The sequence below is a fragment of the Pseudorca crassidens genome, chromosome 4 (genome assembly GCF_039906515.1).
Source record: "Pseudorca crassidens isolate mPseCra1 chromosome 4, mPseCra1.hap1, whole genome shotgun sequence".
NCBI lineage: Eukaryota > Metazoa > Chordata > Mammalia > Artiodactyla > Delphinidae > Pseudorca > Pseudorca crassidens.
The window spans coordinates 37,584,997-37,607,716 of record NC_090299.1 but is presented as its reverse complement, the minus strand read 5'-3'; the positions used below and the strand labels follow the sequence as shown (position 1 = coordinate 37,607,716).

Below are 22,720 nucleotides of genomic sequence, written 5' to 3'. Positions count from 1 at the left end.
CTACTGCTTTGAGTCTGGACTTGGCCACGCAACTTTCTTTGGCCACTGAGACATCAGAAAATGTGATATGAGCAGAAGCTTGATGAGCACTTTTGCTCCAGCTCTCTCCCTCTTAGAGTGCTAATATCATCGTGTGTGGAAGCCCAATCTAGCCTCCTTGAGGATGAAAGGCCATATAAAGGGAGAGGCCCAGCTGTATCCACTGTTCCAGCTAAGCCCAGATCCGGTGACCCTCCAGCTGAATGTGGCTGTATGAGTGAGTCCAAGAAAAAATAGCAGAAGAACCACCCAACCAAAATGACCAGAAATAAATTATCATTGCTTCAAACTGCCAAGTTTTGGCATTGTTCGTCATGCTAGACAGACCATGTGGGAGACCCCCTAGAGAGGGCAATGCCCGAGGTGCCCCTGCTATTCCATAGGTTGCCATGTCCTGTCTCACCAACCAGGCCATGAAACTTCCCCAAAGTGGGGGACAGAGCATTCCTGCCATTACCCAGAGACAGGAATAGGGTAAGGAGAGTGAGGTGCAAAGTTTAAGGAAGTGCTCACTGCTCGCCTGTTGTCACATGCTCCTTCCGTGCAGTGGGTGGAGAGAGCACAGGAATTAAGGCCACCTTCAAATTCCACGTGGGTCCCTCTGGCTAGGTGATCGTGGGTGAGTCTCTGGACCCCTCCCCAGTTCAACTGCCTCATCTTTTTAATGGGCAGGCTGGAAGGACCTCACAGGGGTATTGTCAAGGTAAACCTCTGAAGGCACTTTGCTAGTTACAAAGAGCATTCAAGTGTGTTGCATGATGAAAACACTTCTTGTGGGGCTTTCAGCCCTGCAGGCCCTTGATCAGTCCTAAGTGTGAGGACTGCCACCACCCCCGACAGAAAACACCACCCCTGGACTCGCTGTGTAAACACCTAGTTACTCAGTGGCATCACCTGAGCCTGACATGTGTGTGTGTGTGTGTGTGAGTGTGTGTGTGTGTGTGTGTGTGTGTGTGTGTTTAGGAGACCGAGGTCGGGAGAGACATCGACATTTATTGAACACCTACTTCGTGCCCAACACTGGTCTAGGCTGAGAAGGAGACCAAGCCTTGTGGGAACAAGACCAGAGGAGTCTCAGCTCTCGTCGCTGTTGGCTTTCAGGACGATGTAGTTCTACCTAAGCTAGGAACCTCAAAGTCTTCTTAAAATTTATCAAACTGCAGAGTTCTTTTAAAAAGGAGAAAAGGGGGCTTCCCTGGTGGCACAGTGGTTGAGAGTCCGCCTGCCGATGCAGGGGACACGGATTCGTGCCCCGGTCCGGGAGGATCCCACATGCCGCGGAGCGGCTGGGCCCGTGAGCCATGGCCACTGAGCATGCGCCTCCGGAGCCTGTGCTCCGCAACGGGAGAGGCCACAACAGTGAGAGGCCCACGTACCGAAAAAAAAAAAAAAAGGAGAAAAGGAAAGGAAAAAGAACGACACGAACATAATCTCAGTGTTACGCGAACTCATTTAATCCTCACCCAGAACGTTGGGGTTAAGTTACCCATTTCTCAGGCAAAGAAACTGAAGCTAGGAGAGGTGCTCAAATTCAGACAATTAAGAAAGGGGAAGCTAAAAGCTGAACTCAAGGCTGTGGCGCTTCAAAGCCTAGGTAGTGTGGCTTGGCGACAGGCAGCTGGGATGTGGAGTTAGGGCCTCTCAGGGCCAAATAATTCTTTGTGGTGGGAGGCTGTCCTGCGCACAGTAGGAAGTTTAGCGGCATCCCTGGCCTCAGCCGTTAGATGGCAGTGATCTCAGGTGGCCTCAGCCTGCAGTGGCTTGAAACATGATTTCAGTTCCCGGCCAGAAATTGAAGTCAGGCTGCGGCAGCAAGAACGCTGAATGCTAGCCACTAGACCAGTGGCCAGTGACAAGGCCCCGGCCTGTCGGCTCTGTAGAAATGAATTTCCACAAAGAGACAGAAAGCAGTGAAACAAGTAAAGTGTTTATTAGGAGGAAAAAGGATACACGTGCGTAGACACACAGTCAGGCTCAGTGTCTCACCCTTGTGGTAGTTTGAATCACTTCTGTGGGGCATTTCTTCCAGGTTTCCTCTGCCTGGTCATCTTGCTTTGCCTGGCTCTGAGTCCGTATTTGGTATAACTCAGGGTCCTCCCCATGTGCACGCGCATCTCTTAGCCAAGATGGATTCTAGCGAAGAGGCCTATGGTTAAGTTGACATCACCTACTATGGGATGACACCCCCACATTTTGGCCCCCGAGGAGCCTTTCTGTGCATGTGTAGCCCTGAGGGTCTCCTTGGCCTCGAGAATGAGAAATCTGTGGTCTCTTTATCTCTTATCTGGGCAGGGCTCAGCACCTCTTGCTCCAGCTATTATCTTCATCTTGGAGTATCTGTCCACAGGGGACCGACTCCAGCTGCTCAGCCTGGGGCCCATCTATCTCCTGCCTCAGCGGGAGCACCTCACACTCAATTGTGGCAACCAAAAAATGTCTCCAGACACGGCCAAATGTCCCCTGGGAGAGAAAATTGTCTCCATTGAGAACCACAGGCCTAGGTAAAAACCCTGGTTCCACCACTTACTAGTCATCTAACCTTGGAAAACCAACTTAACCTCTCTGTGCCTCAGTGTTCTCATCCGTAAAATGGAAAAATAGTAGTACGTGCGGTTAATGTAAGGATCAAATAGGGATTAGGAAAGTACCTGGCCAAAATATGGGCTCCTTTTTTCACTGCTGCCTCCCCTCCAAACACAAAGGAGCACCAGGGCAGGGACACAATGAACATCAGCTTACCCAAGCAAATAGGAATGCATCAGTTAACCAGCTAATGAACAGATGAACGAGGAGTATTCTGATACAGGCATCAGTGCGTTTGCTGAGTGCCATGCCTGCCTCAGCAGCCCCTCTCACCACCTCAGGGCAGATAAGGAAGACGCAATGGGCAGACTCTCCGGTTCAAGTCCAGCTTGGCCACTCACGAGCTATGTGACCCAGGGCTAGTTACTTAGCTTCCCAATGCCTTCACTCCCCCATCTGTAAAATGGGGGTAACAAAAGTGCCTGCCTTGCAGGGTTGCAAGGATTAAATGAATCCGTACATGCACAGCCCGGGCACAGAATGAGTCTCTACAGTGCCTGCCTTTGCTGTTAGCATTAACCCTCCACAGCCCTGCACCCACACCGGCCACCCTTCTCTCTCCCAGCGTGCCCCCACACAGTCCCGTGTCCAGGCCTCTGCACTGGCCACTCCCTCTGCCCAGAGCGCTCCTCCCCCTGGACACTGGTGTCGCCCTGAGCCTTCCTTCTCCATCTGCGTCTCTCTTCTTCATGCCTCTTGCTTGACTTCCCTAAATCAAATGGCAGCCACATCACTCCACTCACTCTGTTTTATTTTGCGTCACATCAGTATCACTGCGTGACATGACATTTCAGAGTCTGGACAGCATAATACACTGCAGTACAGTACAGTATCATAGTGTTGGTTTGCTGTCTCTCTCCCACTGAAATATAAGTTCCCAGACCTCAGAGTAATTAATTGGCAACTATATTCCTAGAAGAGTGCCTAGCACGTAGTAGGTATAAATAATTGTAATGAATGATGAGTGCTATTGTGCAGAAGGCATTCCCCAAATCCTCACATAACCCATGTTTCCTGACACAGAAATTATTTGAACTGGGGCCGAGAACGTTTGCCACCAAAAAACTTTTCTTGTAACAACCTGTCTTTTAGAATAGAAGAGTTGCATTTTAGAGATTTTTCAAATCAATTAGAGTTTCTGAAACTATGTTCCCTGAAACTGTGATCTCCAAAGAGAGAGTAATAAGGAATTGTACCAAACAGGTATTCACAAGGTCAAAGACATTGGAGAACAATGCAGAATTCTCTCCTGCTTGGGGAGTCACGATGCACAGGAAAAGTTCTAAAAAGCCCTGTAGAAAACAGATATTGTACCTCGGTTTGCTGAATTTATTTCACCCTAGACCCTATCCACTAACATTTGCATCATGAAACACGATTTGGAAAACTGTGCTCTAGTATAAGTCTTTCAATTTACAGAGGCAGACAGAAACTGAGACCCAGAGAGGTGAGTTGACTCATTCGAGGTCACACAGCTATCTCCTGAATCTCAGAGTAGGGCGCTTTTCACTGCCCCTGATGTTTCCCTAATGGTCCACTTAGCAATCAGCTCACAAGAGGTAAAAATGGAACACTAGACTTCAGATTCCCATATCAATCTGACTAAATCATATATGAAAACTAATGTATCAAATAGGATTCGCTTTCAATCTCACCATACCAGAAAGTCAGTATGCATTCAGCAGCTGTTTATTAAGCATTATGTACCAGGCACTGCACATTTTGCAGTGAGTAAGACCTGGTTGTTCAGGAGACTGACAATAAAATTCTCCCTAAAGAGACCAAAACTGATTGAACCATCCTTGAGAAGCCTGCTTCAAAGTAGGGACCTGTACGAAATTACATGTTCACATTTCATTTGCTTCCATTAACAACGCTCACGTTTAGATCTAATGGTAATAATATGCTCTGGTCTGGAGTGGCTCTGGAACTAAATGCTCCCCTTTGCTGCGCAGACTGCACAGAAGAAAAACAAAAAGACTGGAATTCATTGGGCTTTTTCGTCGATTTTCCAATTTCAAGTTCATTCAAATATCATCTCTGGTTCCTACATTTTAGTTAAAATGCATTCCCTCACTTCCTATTGTCTACAAATGAAAATGCCTATTTAAAAACTGGTTTTGTTTTTTGAAAGCATATCAACTCACACATTTCAAAGCCCTTCAGAAAACACGGTAGATCAAAAGCCATGTAACTTTAAAACATTATAGATATGAGGTTGAGAAGGACCAGGTGATTATTCTATATGATCTTTTCAATGAACTGATAGCATCTCTCTAGGAACCAGGAGAATTGTTTTATGTTATGTAATTAGAAAAAGAAGATTCCAAATGAGAAAAAAAAAATGGAATTCCAGGCTTGAGAAGTCCATATTTGATGTTGTGGCATGAAGCCAGCTTTCAGCACAGACTCAAGATGTGTGTATCTAATTTTTTAAAATTCGGAGATATCAGAAACTCTTCAAGTTCTCTTGCCCCTGTGTGTACCTTTAAGGCCAAACTGACTGTAAAGAAAATAAATGGGTGCTTCCAGACCCAGCCAAAATCTTTCCTGCTTTTAAGATGCTCTCATGGCTTCTCTAGGAGCCATCCTGAAAACCAATCTGGCAAAGCAACGATAATCACCCCATAGAATACATAATTTGTGTCTATTCGACACCAGAACAAATCAGGAAGAATTCCTCAGCGGTAGCAAAGACACACAGCAAGGAGAAACTGCAGAAACACAGGCCACAGGAAGCAAGATACAGGAAAGCCACACACACTTCCATCAGCGCTACACACATTGAACCTTATTGCTTAAAAATCAGCCCAAACACAAATAAGTCACTGGACAATCTATTCATTTAAAAGGGGAGGGGAGAGTATATTTTTTAAAGAAAAATACCACTTTTTTTTTTTTTTAGAATCAATCACCATCTTATCTTCTCTAACAGAACCGTTGACCCATCTCTGCTAGGCTAGGGTATATTTGACTGAGTTTTTTCCAACTGCTTCTGCCTAATCTTTCCTCAACAAATCAGTCTGGTGAGGTTTCTAAGCACATGGACTACTACACTGACACAGAAGGCATGATAAACTGAGCAGCAGTGGAGATGTCTGTGTGTGTCCAGTGTGTATTCTGCATGCTGGCTAATGTCTACGCGGTTATATAGATCCACAAAGAGCAGTTCTTAGGCAGTTAAATGGAATCCATTTGGGGTGAAAGGCGTTCTTTTGCCTAATGAAATCTCCCCCTCACAGTCCAGCTCCCAGACAGGCTGGGCAGCAGGGTCACCATCTGGGGACGTCTGAGAGATCTGGGACGTGCGACTGAAAGGGCTCTCCTCTTCCTCCTTTGTCCACCTCCGCGTCACCCGGGGTCACCGCGTTGGGGATCGTATGGATGTAGGCAGCTGCGATCTCCTTGTGGAAGGCGGTGTCCTGGTTGCAGGAGATGAGCTCATTGCTGATGTTCACTGTCTCCACCTGAGTGCGGGAGCAGAGGTGGCTGCACCCCAGCAGCTGGGCAAACACCTTCCGGAAGTCAGCTTTGAAGGCGTAGATGATGGGGTTGAGGGAGGAGTTGGCCCAGCCAAACCAGATGAAGACTTCGAAGGTGGTCTCGCTGACGCAGGGGAAGCCCTCGGGGTGTCCGCTGCAGAAAGGGACCATGCAGTTAAGGATGAAGAAGGGCAGCCAGCAGCACACGAAGACCCCCATGATCACCGATAGGGTCTTGAGGACCTTGGTCTCCTTCTTGATAGATGCCCGCAGGCCGGTGTCGGGCGCACAGGCCTCACGGCTCCGGCAGCTCTGCGCGTGCTCCGCGGCCCTCTCCAGGGAGGTAATCCTGCGGATTTGCACCTGGGCGATGCGGTAGATGCGCGTGTAGGTCACGATCATGATGGCCACCGGGATGTAGAAGCTGATGAGTGAGGAGGAGACTGCGTAAGCTCGGTTCAGGCTGGAGTCACAGTTTTCCGCCCTCAAGTCTGGCTCCCCGGCTTCCTCCCAGGGCGTCCCGTTGACCAGGTTAGATGGTGGGTCCACCCCACCCCAGGAGCCCATCTTGTCCCTGTGCCAGTGGAGCTGGACTGGGATGAAGGAGATGAGGATGGACAAGGTCCACGCCAGGCCGACCATGACCAAGGCCACACGCTGCGTCATCTTGCACTTGTAGCAGAAGGGCCTGGAGATGGCCCAGTAGCGGTCCACGCTGATGATGCACAGGTTCAGGATGGAGGCGGTGGAGCACGTGATGTCGAAGGCCACCCAGATGTCGCAGAAGGCCCCAAAAGGCCAGTAACCGGCCACCTCGGCGACCGCCTTCCAGGGCATGACCAGCAGCGCCACGAAGAGGTCAGACACAGCCAGAGACACAATGAAGACGTAGGTCATCCTGGCGCGCAGGTGGCGACTGCGCACGATGGACGCGCACACCAGCACATTGCCCAGCAGGGTCCAGACGATGAACAGGGTCAGGAGGCAGGCCGTGACCACTTGCGCTGGCCCCAGCAGCGTCGCCCCCTCCGAGGCCCCCACGGCGCCCCCCTGCGCCAGCTGCTGCTGCCGGGACCGCGCCCGGTAGGCGGTGCCGTTTCGCCCAGGCGGCAGCATATCGAGTTCGGTGGCACAGGCTGGCTGCGCGCGGTCCCAACTTCTGCCCTGCGTTCACCGGGCGGCCCCATCGGGTACCCGGGGGGGGGTACCCCGGGACCCGCGGCTAAGGGATCCCCGAGTCTCGGGGGGCGCTCACCGTGCGCTGCGCCGGGGCCCTGGGGCGCGCCGGCACCCCTCTTGCCTCCTCGACCGCCACCGGGTCTGTGGCCGCGTTGCGCCGCTCCAGTGCCGGGAAGCGGCCGGTGCCGGAGGGGCTGTTCCCGGGAGCCGGTAGTGCGCCAGCCGGCGACGGCGGCTGGGTCTGCTTCGGAGCCGGATAAGCGAAGAGCGAGCCACCACCGAGGGGGCGGGGGCCAGGAGCGGCCGGCGCCGGGCTAGCGCTGCTGCGCGGCCTCCTCCGTTCCTCGGTGCTCCCGGGGCCCGCACTCCCGCACCCGCCCCCCGCCACCGCACTCCCCAATCTCCTGCGTACCCGCCCCACCTATGCCTTGGCGCCCTCACTCTTCAAGCTGCGTCCGCCGGAGTTTGGGGGCAAACCCGCAGGTTTGAGAGGCGTTCTAGTACCAGACCCCGGCCCTCTGAAGACCCAGACCCGCGCCCCGGGAAGCCGAAGAGGTGCCTGGCCCAGCCCTGGTGCCCTGGGCACTTTTGGGGAGCAGGGCGGTGGAGTAGGAATGGGGAGAATCACTGGCTTCTAGACTGGGAAAGGGCGTTTGTAGGGTCAAGAGGATGGCCTTGGATTTCTCATAGACCTAAGTCCCACTCCGGACTGGCTGTGTGACCTTAAGAGTCCTCCTTAACTTCCTTGGGCCTTGGTTTCCTCGTCCACAAAATGGGGTAAACGATTCCTTCCTTCTCCATCGGGTGGTGTAAGGGTTCAGTGAAGCCAGGAAGTGGTGTCTCCTGGGAACATCTTCTCCCAGCCTTCCCCGGAACATCCATCCTAAGATTGGGACTTAACCTGACCTCTTGGGAAAGCCTATTCCCCACCCCCAATCCTTACATGGCTTTTCCTTTGGGGAATAATTTTGGATGAACCCAGCAGGTGAGGAAGAGCCCCAGCCAGGTGCCTTCTCCCTGCAGGGTGCATTCAGTCTTTCTTTTTACAGGGATGGATTCCTATCTCATGCTTAACAGATGAGGAATCTGAGGCTTGAATAGGTGGCCCAAAGCCCAAATTCTTAAAAAAGAACAGTGGGGAGACACTGGAGAGGGAGGGCAGTGTTCCTGGATCTTACCTCCCTCCCAGCTGACAGCTGCGCTTGTGAGTCCCCGGGTCTCTCTGCGGTGTTAAGCTCAGTGGAAGGCAGCTGGCGAGAAATGGAGGAGGCGGCAGCATGCTGCTCAGGCTTATCTGAGACCCGCTGACCTATACACCCACACTGTGTTGGGGTCTAGAAATGGGGGCTGGACTCTCAACTCCTCCCTAGTCTCTCTCTGCACTCTGACCCACCTGCCCCATTCGCCCTGAGCACCCCCTGTACCCTGGTCCAACAGCTGCAAGTGAAGCAACTTCTCAGACCCAGGCTGCTCAGCCCTACGCAGCCTCTCCCACCGCAAACCATCTCCCCCTTCGGTGCTTTATGCTGCCAGAGATGACAAGACCACCTGTCCAGGTGTCTATGCCTAAAACGGGGGAGTCACACTTACACCTGTCTCTCCCCATCTCCTAGGAGCTGGACCACCCCTCTCTCCACTGATGTCCCTGTCCAGGACTTTTCCTTCTCCAAGCTGTTTTATAGTGACGCTACCCTAGCCTCCAGGTTCTGTCCACCCTCCACTCAGTGGCAGGCAGAGTGAACTTTCTCAAATCTAACTATGATCATGCCTCTCCCCAGATGAAAAACTCTCAGTAGCTCCCTGTGATCCTTGATCCTGAGGCAAGCGAGGTCTTTTAAGTCTTTTAATCATTGTGCCCTTGCTCAGTGCCCCAGCTTCTACTGCTGCTCCTCTATATGCAGCCTGAATTCAAACCACTATCAACACACACACACACACACACACACACACACACACACACAAATTGTAATTTCCCTAATGAGTCATATGGTAATTCTTCACCCTGAAATGACCTCCCTCCCACTTTGTCCTCCTGGGGAACACCAACACATGATGTTAGCAAAGAACTTGGGTTTTAGAGACAGGGGTTTGAATTTCAGCTACTTATTCACTTATTCAGCAAATATTTATTGAGCACCTATTATGTCCCAGATGCTGTTTTGTTTGCTGGGAATACAAGGGTATATAAATATATATATATATATTGCCCTTTCTCTCCACAAGGTTATAGTCTAGTGTTGGAGAGAGGCTTTAATCCAAGAATCACCCAGAAAATGTACGATTACAACTGTGGCAAGTGCTATGAAGGAAAAGTACACAGCCTTATGAAAGTGTACAATAGGTTGGTTTGACCAAGACAAAATGTCTAGAGAAGCCTTCCCTGGGGAAATCTCTCTTTGGGTTGAAATCACAGTTAAGAAGGCAAAAGAGAAGATAAGAGAAGGAAAGCATGGCAGGCAGGAGCAGGTATTTACTAGCTGTGGGATCTTGGGCAAGTTATTTGATCTCTCTGAGCCTCAGTTTTCTCATCTTCAAAATGGGTTGATCATAGTAGTTTAAAAGATAAATGTGATAATACCAAAATCATTCCTGTATGAGTGACTCTGAGCCTCCCTTTTTCCTCTGGCTGTACCGGGGCAGTTCCTTACCCTGGGCTGCTCTCCAAGGATATTTCTGCCCTGAGTTTTGTGAAAGAGAGTCAGAAAGTGGATGCATTATTGGACCTGAGAGGCTGGAGGAAGAAGGAATCGTCCCAGAGGAAGAGATTATGTTTGTCTTCATAATAAAGAGCAGAAGGAGAAAAGTGGGAAGAGGGATTGAAAGCTCAAGGTGGGGTTTCCCAGGGAAGTTTGATGTGAATGAGGTGAGGGAACTGGGGTCTGTAGGAAAGTGGATAGGAAGGGACAGGGAATTTTAGACAAGTATTACCTGCTGCCTTCCCAGAACTTAAGAAATGCAAGAAAAGTTTGAGTTAAGAAATTATCTTCTTGAACATAACACTGCTTGGAGACTGAAACACACGGATCATGGCTTTATATGCTGTATGCAGCACTTACCAGTGTTAGTACTTTTCCCTCCTTCTAGATCTGACTTAAACTGCACCCCTCCAGGAAGCCTTCCTGGCTCTTCTGGACTGAGTCAGTATCCTGAGCTCCAGTGGAGCCCTGGGTTGGCTCATAAGGCAGCAATCGTGACACTATATTGTCACCATTCATTTACATGGCTATCTGACCCTCTAGCCTCTGAACTTCTTAAATCAACAAACTGCATCTTATTTGTGTCTGAATTCCCCAAACCAACACAATGAGTGGGTGCTTGACAAATCTTCATTGATGGAGGAATAATAAAAGGGGGGGCTCTGTGCCCAACACTCTGACACTAATGGACAATTCAATCAGCAAAGGTACACACAAGCTCACCACACTGTTTTGCATTGGTTTTTTAGATAGTTCTGACTCCCTGAATTTCATCCATTCATTCATCCAGCAAGCATTTATTAAGGACCTACTATGTGGGAGATGGAGGGGAGGCTGTTTGGGGTATACACGTCATAGCCAGGGTAGGTTTGTATAGTGATTATTTAAAACTTCCAGCAAAAGGCAGTAAATTATATTGAGAAAGGGGCATCTTTTTCTAATTAACACAAAATTGATATTTGAGCCAGGCTCAAACGTTACTACGTCCCAGGCTCTGCCCTAAGCTGGGGGATACAAGAAGAATCAAGGGCTTCCCTGGTGGCGCAGTGGTTGAGAGGCCACCTGCCGATGCTGGGAACACGGGTTCGTGCCCCTGTCCAGGAAGATCCCACATGCCGCGGAGCTGCTGGGCCCGTGAGCCATGGCCGCTGAGCCTGCGCCTCCGGAGCCTGTGCTCCGCAATGGGAGAGGCCACAACAGTGAGAGGCCCGTGTACCGAAAAAAAAAAAAAAGAAGAAGAAGAAGAATCAAATATACATTCCTGTCCTCCTGGGGCTTACATTCCTGAAGAAGGAGGAGGTGGTGGAAGAGGAAGAAGGAGGGGAAGGGGAAAAGGAAGAGGAAAGAGAGAGAGTGCGTGAGAGAGAATGACACCTTTGAGCCTCTACCCTGCTCTTTGCAGTTACAAAAGCCTTTTGCTAACACGTATCTGAGTTGAGTTTCAGTTGTCACCTACGACTGAAAAAGCCCTGCCCAGAGCAGGGAATAAACAAGTTCAGTGGTGACCTGAGAACAGGGGAATGAACTGCCCATTTGGGTGGGCAGCACGGGGAAGGGCAGCACAGAAGAGAGGACACTCAAGCTGGAGTGTTGAACGGAGTCCACCAGCATTCTGGGATCGGAAGGGCATTCCTTGCAGAGGGAACAGCATGTGCAAAGGCTCAGAGGCATGAAGCTGCGTGTGTGAAAGGACAGATTTCAGAACTCCCAACACTTTCCTCTGTTATCCAAAATATCAGGTTTCTCATCATTTTTGGAAACTGAGAGTTTTCTCTCTATCCATAAGACCTTGGGCAAGCAAAGTAAATTAATATGCTGCCAGGGTGCTACAGCCCTTGTGTCTTCCATCTTCACAGGGAGCAGTCTGCCTGGTAGGGATGATGGTTTTGTGTAAGCAGTGGCTGCCCTCTCTCACCCAAGCTCTTTCCCACATTCTTCAAAAGAGCTGGTTAACAACCGAAAACCAAGGAGTCTCTTGGGTCAGCCTCCGAACCCAGCCACGTCTGCACAGACTCTAGCCAACTAAGGAGCTAATAAATTCCTTCTCTTATTTTATCCCAGCTAGAGCCCTGCCCTCAGAGGATGACAGCAAGTAAGTGATCCTCTCACACTTTTGGCTCCTGCAAAATTGTACTAAGAGGATTTACTTAGAACATTTTAGCACAAAGGGGGTTTTCCTAATCTGGTTAGCAAATAGTCCTCTATTTAAACTCATTGATCCTTCTTTTTCTGAAGATATATTTTAAATTGGATTCGCTTGCTGAGACAAATGGCTAAATCAGTGGGCCAACAGCCAGGATTTTGCTGCTGCTGCTGCCGCTGCCGCCCACCGCCACCGTTGATGATATCAAAAGAGTCAACTCTGTTTTACACCGAGACAGGCTTAGTTCCTTGGCTATAGGATACACCCAGGCTGTCAATGTACTCAGCTTGGCTCAGCGGAGCCCAGGCAGAAAGGTAGAGATGAAACATCAGCCTCCATCCCTGAGGCTGGAGAAGCCCCCTCAAGCACACATCCACTGATGGTGACCTGGAGGCCTCTTCAAACCCAAAGGCTGGTCCCCAGGCCCCCACCCCTCTCCCAACTCAGAAACACAGGAAGCTGAAAGCAGCCATTTCTGGCAGGAAAAAATAGCTATCCCAGAAGTTAGTATATTCACGTAGATAGAGGATGGAAGAGGGGTTTGCAAGTCAGACAGTCCCATGTTCAAATCCCTCTTCTCTGACTTACTAGCTGTGGGACCTTGAGCAAGTTACTTAACTTCTCTGAGCCTCAGTTTCCTCATCTTTAAAATGGTAACACTAATACCTACTATGCAGAGATATTACCAATAAACAACATGCTGTACTTAGGAAATGGTAAGCCCCTATATTAGTCAGGTTTTGTTACCATAATGCTGTGTAACAAACAGACCCAGGATCTCAGTGGCTTAAAATAACGAGCTTTTATTTGTCGCTAATGGTCTGTGGTCAGCTGGGGAAGCTTTGTCCCGAAATTTGGGTCAGGTTCAGTTTGCTCCTCCACTCCCTCATTCCCAGGCCATTGATACCCCTGGGGCTTGCCTTCTCGGGATGCAGGGTGGGAGCCAAGAGGGTTGCCCCAGCCATGCACACACTTGGAGCTTCTGGTTGGATGGTGCATATGTTAACTCGACTCATGCACCCAGGACCAAAGCAGGTCAGTGGGCGAGCAAGAACGACGCCCTGTCCACAGTGAAGCCATGGCAATGTGAGGAGGCCAGGAACAATTGTGGGCAAATAATATCAACCACACGGTCTACAATAAAGGAAACCACTATGGTTTCATTGTTCTCAAATGGCTCCAACAGCCAACCCCTCTATCTGTCCCCTCTGCTACCCCCAGTTCAGGTCCTCATTGCTTCATGCCTACATGGTTGCCAGAGCCTCCCAACAGGTCCGTGTGTCTTGATGTCTTCTCTCCCCTCCATCCGGTGCTCTACCGTCGAGATGATCCTCCTAAAACACAGATGAGGTGTCTTTCATCAGCTTAAACACATCCCACCATGCCTTGTGACCCACACTATTAATTATTCACCCAACTAACAAAAGTTAATCTGTTAATTCCAAACTTCTTAGCACAGCCCTTCCCACCTGGTTATCAGCCTCATCCCTTGCCTCCCAAGCCTTTCCCAGTAGACCCCACCTTCTACCCACCTCAAATTGTTCCCTCTTCTCCCGGCATGCCTAGTTCTTTCAGGTCTTCTGCCCTTGCCCTGGCTCTCTCCTCTGCCTGAGACATCCCCACCCTTTTCTGAGTGGGAGCGAACTCCCATTCACGTTTCAAACCCAGTGCCAATGGACCACCCAGATGGGTCTTCCTCAAGTCTCCAGGGAGGTAACCATTCAGTGTCGGCGCAGCGCACAGCACCTACCCCTGCTACAGTGCGCAAGTCCACTGTCATGTGATGGTCTGTTCACTTACTGTTTACTTACCTTTCTCCCCCTGCTGTAAACCACCTGAGGTGAAGTCATCTCAGCCTCTTGGAGTCAGCTTGGCTACGAGGAACCGAGTTGACATTTGTTGCATGAATGGACATACTGTGGTTAGAAGGGGTAAGGGCACACCAACTAACTGTGTGTTCTCTGTGCTGCCCAGACTCCCTTGGACTTCTGGCAAATGGCAGCGCGAGCAAAAGTGATGCAGACTTCCTTGCTGGAAGTATCTTAAGAACGGGCATGACTCCTCGGCCTTCTCTTCAGCAATGACCTTGTGCAGGGACGTCAGGGATGCAAAGATGGAATCTCCCAGGATCCACTAATCTGCATCAGACTCTCCATGAGTGACACATATGCTTCTTTCTCCAGGTCACGCTAGTTAGCATGACTAATACACAGATGAGTAAGTGTTGCTCCATTTCTCATGGCTTCAGACTAAATGTTGCTCAGTACCCACAGGGTACCCAGATCTTGGTTTATAAATACCAGCCTTCACCAAAAGGACTCAGAATGTCTCAGAGAAATGGCTGATGCCAGAGCTGGGCAGAGAAGGTACCACACAAGCCTGGGACATCTTGTGGTGCCAGAAAACAAGAGAGTGCTCAAAGAATGATGGAGACATGTGAAAAGGGCACAGCAACCAAGTTGAAGGGGCTCCCACTTGCTAAACCTGGGACAATGTGAGCATCAGAATTGATAATAATAATGGATTATAACCTATTGAATAAAATGAAAATCCATGAATCCATAGTGATAAGAATAAAAAGGAGGGAAGGAAGAAGAGGGGGAGAGAGGGAAGAAGGAAGGAAGGAAGGATAGAAGGAAGGAAGGAAGGAAGGGAGGGAGGGAGGGAGGGAGGGAAGCGGAAGGAGGCTTCCTTACAGTAGAATGACAATTAATAAACATGAAAAGTGGAGAACAGTATGGAGGTTCCTTTAAAAACTAAAAATAGAACTACCACATTACCCAGCAATCCCACTACTGGGTATATACTCTGAGAAAACCATAATTCAAAAAGAGTTATGTACCACAACGTTCATTGCAGCTCTATTTACAAGAGCCAGGACATGGAAGCAACCTAAGTGTCCATCAACAGATGAATGGATAAAGAAGATGTGGCACATATATACAATGGAATATTACTCAGCCATAAAAAAAACGAAACTGAGTTATTTGTAGTGAGGTGGATGGACGTAGAGTCTGTCATACAGAAAGTCAGAAAGAGAAAAACAAATACTGTATGCTAACACATATATATGGAATCTAAAAAAAAAAAATGGTTCTGAAGAACCTAGGGGCAGGACAGGAAAATAGACACAGATGTAGAGAATGGACTTGAGGACACAGGGAGGGGGATGGGTAAGCTGGGACGAAGTGAGAGAGTGGCATGGACATATATACACTACTAAATGTAAAATAGCTAGTGGGAAGCAGCCACATAGCACAGGGAGATCAGCTCGGTGCTTTGTGACCACCTAGAGGGGAGGGATAGGGAGGGTGGGAGGGAGACACAAGAGGGAGGAGATATGGGGATGTAGGTATATGTATAGCTGATTCACTTTGTTATAAAGCAGAAACTAATATACCATTGTGAAGCAATTATACTCCAATAAAGATGTTAAAAAATAAAGAAAGAAAAGAAAAATTTTTTAAAAACAAGCCATTGGCTAAGAAAAAATAAAATAAAATAAATAAACATCAGAGGAATAAGAGAATTAGAAAATCACATCTTTTGAATGGATAAAGAAGATATGGTACATATATATACAATGGAATACTACTCAGCCATAAAAAAGAATAAAATAATGTCATTTGCAGCAACATGGATGCAACAGACTATCATACTAAGTGAAGTAAGTCAGACAGAGAAAGACAAATATCATATGATATCACTTATATGTGGAATCTAAAATATGGCACAAATGAACTTATCTACGAAACAGAATTAGGCTCACAGACATAGAGAACAGACTTGTGGTTGCCAAGGGGAAGTGGAGGGGAGGGAGGGATGCACTGGGAGTTTGAGGTTAGTAGATGCAAACTATTACACGTAGAATGGATAAACAAGATCCTGCTCTATAGCACAGGAAACCAAATTCAATCTCCTGGGATAAACCATAATGGAAAAGAATATGAAAAAGAATGTATATATGTGTATAACTGAGTCACTTTACTGTACAGCAGAAATTAACACAATATTGTAAATCAACTATACTTCAATAAAAAATTTAAAAAAGAAGAAAATAAAATCATATCTTATAACCATAATAGTAATAATTGATTTAGACAAGAATCATCACTAAGTAAAAGTTTGGAGAGGAACAGGATATTTGCATTGTCTCAAAGCACCTCCACTCATATTATTTATTAATTACAAAGAGAAAAAATGGTAACTTCACTGTTGAGAAACCTCAATGAGGTGAACAAAGTTAACACCCCCAGGAGTGGGACAAACAGACACCAAGTGGCCCTCGATGTGAGGCACCAAGGACACAGCATCTTTATGTAGCATCCCTGCTCCCCGAGGAAACATCAGACAAACCCACACTGCGGACCTTGAACAACTGACCTGAACTCTTCAGAAGTATCAATGTCACAACAGACAAAGAAGGGCCAAGGGACGGTTCCAGATTAAAGAAGACCGTGGAAGCATGCCAGGGATCAGGGGAGACCCTTTATAAGATGTTATTGCGACAGTTGGCAAAATGTTCATGTGGACACTACATTAGACAATCATTGACAAGTAGACCATTGACAATCAACAATTATTGACAATTAAGACAGTTGTATGGCAGCAACCTTAAATTTCCTGAATTTGATCATTGGACCTCCCTTGTTCTTAGAGAATACCTGCTGAAATGGTTAAGGGAAAAGGAGCCAGATGCCTAAACTAAACTTCACATGCTCCAGGAGAGGATCTATAACAGATCACATCAGATCAGGCCATATATGCAGTAGATACATGGTCAAGAACAACTGGTGCATCTGGGTAAAGGGTAAATGAAAGTTCTTTGTCTTACTACTCTTCTGTAAGCTTGAAATGATTTCAAAATAAAAAAAATTTTACGGAAGCAACCTAAACATCCATCAACAGATGAATGGATAAAGCAGATGTGGTACATATCCACAATGGAATATTACTCAGCCATAAAAAAGAATGAAATTATGCCATTTGTAGTAACATGGAGGGACCTAGAGATTATCATACTAAGTGAAGTAAATCATACAGAGAAAGACAAATATCATATGATATCACTTATATGTGGAATCTAAAAAAAATGATACAAATGAACTTATTTACAAAACAGAAATAGACCCACATAGAAAACAAACTTATTACCAAAGGGGAAAGGGGGTGGGGGAGGGATAAATTGGGAATTGGGGTTTAACAGATACACACTACTATATATAAAATAGATAAACAACAAGGACCTACTGTATAGCACAAGGAACTGTATTCGATATTTTATAATAACCTATAATGGAAACGAATCCGAAAAAATATATATATGTATGTATGTATGTATAACTGAAACATTTTGCTGTATATCTGAAACACTGTAAATCAACTATACTTCAATTAAATTTTTAATTAATTAATTGTTTTAAAAAGAAATTTTAAATAAATATATTGATTAAGGGTGCTATCAGCTGTGCATAACGGAAAGCCTGACTATTCGTGGTTTATGCACTCAAGACATACATAACAGGAAATTCAGAGGGAGCCAGCAAAGGCTGGTGCAAAAGCTCAGTGATACAACTGAGGACCCAGAATCTTTTTATCCAAATGCTCCACCTTCTCAAGACTGTGGCTTTGTGCCCTTGGAGGCTCATGGTCACAGGATGGCTGTTACAGCTTTAACCATCATGACCAAGTTCAAACTCCAGGAGAAAAATGGGGGGAGACTATGTCAGCAGGACTTTTCTTGATGTGTCTCTCACCTGTCACCAGTGAAGAAAATCTTCTTAGAAGGACCTTATGTCTCCTTAGCCAGAAGGGAACCACGTGGCCACCCCTAGCTACAAGGCAGACTGCAAAATGTTTCCAGTATCAGGGAAAAGGGAAAAAACTGCCCGTGCTAGGCTTCAACAGACCGTGAGTCATCACCTGAGACCGGGCACTTTGAGTCCCCAACCAAAGTCAGGGTTTTCTTAGCAAGCAAAGGAATTGTTCTCGGAAAGCAATTAGCAGTGTGTGTCATCATTTATATTTGCTAAATACCTGCTCGGTCGACATTGTACTGAACATTAGAGATGAATTAAAGAGATGAAGACTCAGTCCCCATCCCTGGAGCTCACAGTCTGTAATTCCCCCATCACAGCCCTCCATCTGGAGTGTGGAAGCCCCTTCACAGTTCAGTTAGGAAGTGGTACCAGGAAAAGGTGACCTCACAAAGTTTATCTGAGTTTTTCCACAGCAAATAAATAAATAACTTTTTAACCTTCCTAGCCAAATATCAAACAAATACATGTTTTCTTACTGAGTTTTCCACAGTATTGAAACTATCTTCCAGTTCCCCATTTTTGTCTTAAAAGATCTTTAAGCATTCATTCATTTATTTTTTCATTTGACAATGATTATGGCGCTCCTCCTCTCCTGGACTGAGGACACAGTCCTCAGGAAAAAAAAAAACAGACACTGTCTCTCCCTCTTGAGGCTTACAGTTAAGTGGTTTTAAAAAAAAGGACCACTATTCAAACAGTCGGACACATAATTGTATGATTAAAAGGTACGATAGACACAGTGAAGGAAAGCTAAATGGTGTTGCAAAAGTTCATAGGGACACCAGACCTGGTCTAGGGATGAGTGAAGACTTCCCTGAGAAACCATTGTTTGGATGGAGATCTGAAAGATGAGTAGGAATTAACTAACTGAAAGGAAGAGGAAGCAGCAAGTGCAAAGGTCCTGGGGCAGGAGGGAACATAACACATTCAAAAAACTAAAGAAGCTAGTCAGTGTGATGGAGCACAGAGGAAAAGTGAAGCACAAGGAAAGTGATATGAGATCAGGCTGGAGAGGTGGTCAAGAAAGACCATGCGGGACCCGGGGCCAAGGTAAATTTCTCTGTCTCAGCAGTGAGGGGAGGCCACCGGAGGATGTTGGGCAGGGGAGGGACAGGAGCATCTTGGCCTTTCTCAAACACCACTCCAGCCATAGCATGAAGGACAGACTGGTAGAGGCAAGGGATGCACTGGAGAAAGGAGTGAGGAAGCTACTTCAGAAGACCAAGATGGAGATGATGGTGGCTTGGAGTAGGTGGTGGGGTTGGAAGTGGGGAGCAGTGGATGCAACCAAGGTATTTGGGGGTAGAAGTGACAGGTGTGGCCACTGATTGGAAATGAGGCATAACGGCGGTGTAAAGACAGCCCTTGTATGTCTGACTTGAATAACAGACAGAGGCTGGAACAATCCATGGGGATGGAAAATATGAAGGGAGAAGTAGCCAGAGGAGTGGGATATCTTGAGTTTGGTGTTGGACACATTCAGTATAAAATACCTTTGAGACATCCAAGTATGCTGCTAGAAATAACCAGCCTGCAGTTGAGAGGTCAGGCTGAAAATGTGAATTTCAGAGCCAACAGTACCTGTACAGTAGGCAAGCCCTTGGCCATGAACTAGACCACCAAGAAGAGCAGTGAGAAGCCAAGAGGACCCAGTATAGCCCCGCAGAAATTCCAACACCAAATGGCCAAGAAGAGGGCCATGAGCCTGCGAACAGCTCTGAGAAGGGAGACCAGAGAAATAGAACCAACCCAGAGGAGGTGTGTCATTGAAGCCAAGACCCGATTCATGCTGCTCACCCACTCCATCTGCAGACAGCGAAACCAAGACACAGACGGCTCGATAGTGCCCTGGACCATCCAGCTTTTTCCGGTGCAAAGGGAAAAAGCATTTCCTATGCATGCTATAACAAACTGCCACAAACTTTGTGGCTTAAAACATAAATTTATTATCTTACCGTTCTGGACATCAAAAGATCAAAATGAGTCTTACAGGACTGAAATGAAGGCATTGGCAGAGCCATCAACACAGGCCTGAAGGAGAATCCCATCCCTGCCTCTTCCAGCTTCTGGTGGCTGCTGGCACTCCTTGGCTTGTGGCCACATCAGTTCAATCTCTGCCTCTGTGATCACGTTGCCTCCTCCTCTTCCATAGCCAAGTCTTCCTTTTATAAGGACATTTGTGATTACATTGAGGGCCTGCCCTGATATTCCACGAGAATCTCCCACCTTAATATCCTTGACTTAATCACATCTGCAAAGTCCCTTTTGCCTTCTAAGGTGACCTATTCACAGGTTCCAGGGATTAGGACGTGTGGACATCTTTAGGGGGCATTGTCTTTCCTCCTACGGGCTCTCTGGGCCATGTTGAGGACCAGCAATCTGAGAATTCTCGGAGCAGCGCTTGTGTGCAAAGAGAGACATCTGGTCCACACTCGGCAGCATCCCTGGAGGCAGAGACCTGAAATTGTCTGTGTAGCCAGAATAATAACTTGCTGCCAGGGCTTCCCTGGTGGCGCAGTGGTTGAGAATCCGCCTGCCAATGCAGGGGACACGGGGCCCCGTTCCGGGAAGATCCCACATGCCGCGCAGCGGCTGGGCCCGTGAGCCATGGCCGCTGAGCCTGTGCTCCACAACGGGAGAGGCCACAACAGTTAGAGGCCCGCGTACCACAAAAACAAACAAAAACAAAAACAAAAACACTTTCAAAAATGTAAAAACCATTCTTAGCTCACAGGCATAGGTTACCCCCAACTGGTCTAGAGCTATTCACATGCCCACCTCCATACCGTCCATACCGATGCCCAGCGAAGGGGAGGAGGGTGTCACTATGCTTGGCTTAGACCAATCACCCAAGACGGGTGTTCTAGAAACATCTGCCAAGACATGTAGGCAGCCCTTGCGGCTGTCAGTCTGTCGGGGAGACGGTCGGATCACTTCCTGTCCCGGCGGGAAGAAGCGATTGGCCGCTGGTTCCTCCCTACGGAGGAGAACAGACCCCACCTACAGGCCTCCGTAGAACTGGGTGCCCCTGCTTAGCTCCTGATGCAGAGCAGGAAGAGGTGAGCACATCCTAATGCACGGTCTTGTCTGGACCCTTTATCAAGCACCAGGCTTAAAGGGCCCTCTTGTGCCTTAAAGGCGAACGAGGGTCCGCAGATGTGGACTAGAATCGGGCAGAGAAGTTCTGCCAGGTCTGAAACAGGCCAATCACAAGCCTTCCCGGGGTCTCCCCACGCCCTGCGATAGTCTGGGGTCGAGAGAGCAGCACATGTGGTCATGCAACCCACGTGGTGAGGCCCTGGGAGAGAAAGAGGCAAAGCCCCACCCTCCCAAGAGAAAAGCACAAAAAAAACAAGTAACTAACTATGCAAGTAACCGTAAAGGGCACCGAGGTGAAGCACAACAGAGGGTCTGTTTAGACAGATGATCAAGGAGGGGTGGGAAGCACTGCAAAAGTCCTGAGGAGCAGAAGAGCTTGGAATATTCAAGGACGTGCCCTGGGAGACTGTGGCTGGAGCAGTGCAGGCAGGCGGGGGTGGCTGGGGGAGGGGGAGGCAGAGGGAGGGCCTGGCTTGAGAAGAAGATGGAGCTGCAGAGGCCAGCTCCTGACGATCCCAACAGACCACGGTTAGGAGTTTGTACGTTCTTCTAAAAGCAACGGGAAGCCGTTGAAGGGTTTTTAGCAGGTGACTTGATTTGATTTACTTTTTTTAGACAATTAACATACGTCATCACTGGTGTTTCCTATGTTATTAATGCAGCTGAAACACCACACCAGAACTACCATCCCTTTTGAGCATTAAAACACTACACGCATCATTCTCCTGTCTCCTCACCACGGTCCCCTCGGCTCTGCTTTTAGGACAAGCTAATGTCTCGGTCATTCCCCATCAGACCCCACAGAGGGCCCTCCCGCCAGCTGCCCTGACCAAGTTGCACCCCAGCCTCATAACACCCTGCATACACCCTGTTCCTCCAAACCTCCCCCAGGAAGTGGGAGGTGGTGAGGGCACGTGGAAGGAGCATCCTTGTTGAAACTAACTAGTTCTCAGCTTCCCTGTGAGAACTCAGAATTTTCCCAGCCCTCCGCTGGGATGGTGACAGCCATCTCTGACACATCGCAGGAACCCAGAGCTATGGATAGAGTACAATCGGGGCATTTTTACCCTTAGGCTGCTACCACAACATCTCCCCTCACTTTGGCCTGAAAGTGCAAGTGAAGTGGGCTCAGAAGGAAAGGCACCAGCGTCCCCTGCTGGTCACCTCTTCCACAGCAACGCTCGTAGTCCCAGGGAAGAACCAGCTGTTTGCAGCAGCTTCCGCTCACTCTTCACCCTGTGAAGCTAAGTGTAGCAATTTACAGCTGGGAGAAAAGGGAGATGTTCTGTCCGTGGATGCATTGGCCTGTACACACATCCTCAAGCAACTGTTTGAATGATATTTTTACCGAATTGGCTTTCTTTTTAAGACGATATGTCTAATAGAGAGGAAAGGCAATGGGTTTTTAAAAGGCTCAGTGGTCCAAATGCTACAACTTCCTCGTGATGTAGGAATGGTCAAAGGTTCCCTGCATTTTTTTTTGGCCGCACCGCGTAGCATGCAGGATCTTAGTTCCACGACCGGGGATCGAACCCCATGTCCCCTGCAGTGGAAGCACAGATTCTTAATCACTGGATTGCCAGGGAAGTCCTACCCCCCATTCTAATAGAGTAGTAATGCTTATCCAGTGAGGTCAGTTGGGAGCTGAGACTTCATAGACAGAGACAGACATGAGGAGCT

The 22,720-nt window shown here is 48.1% G+C and overlaps 1 protein-coding gene across 1 annotated transcript; it reads right to left on the bottom strand.

Moving 5' to 3' along the window:
- Positions 1–1,523: 1,523 nt before the first annotated feature.
- Positions 1,524–7,527, bottom strand: DRD5 (dopamine receptor D5). Its single transcript, XM_067735513.1, is given in 2 exon segments — positions 1,524–5,959; positions 5,961–7,527. Coding segments are annotated over 2 exon segments (1,425 nt in total). The 5' UTR covers positions 7,221–7,527; the 3' UTR covers positions 1,524–5,794.
- Positions 7,528–22,720: the final 15,193 nt, after the last annotated feature.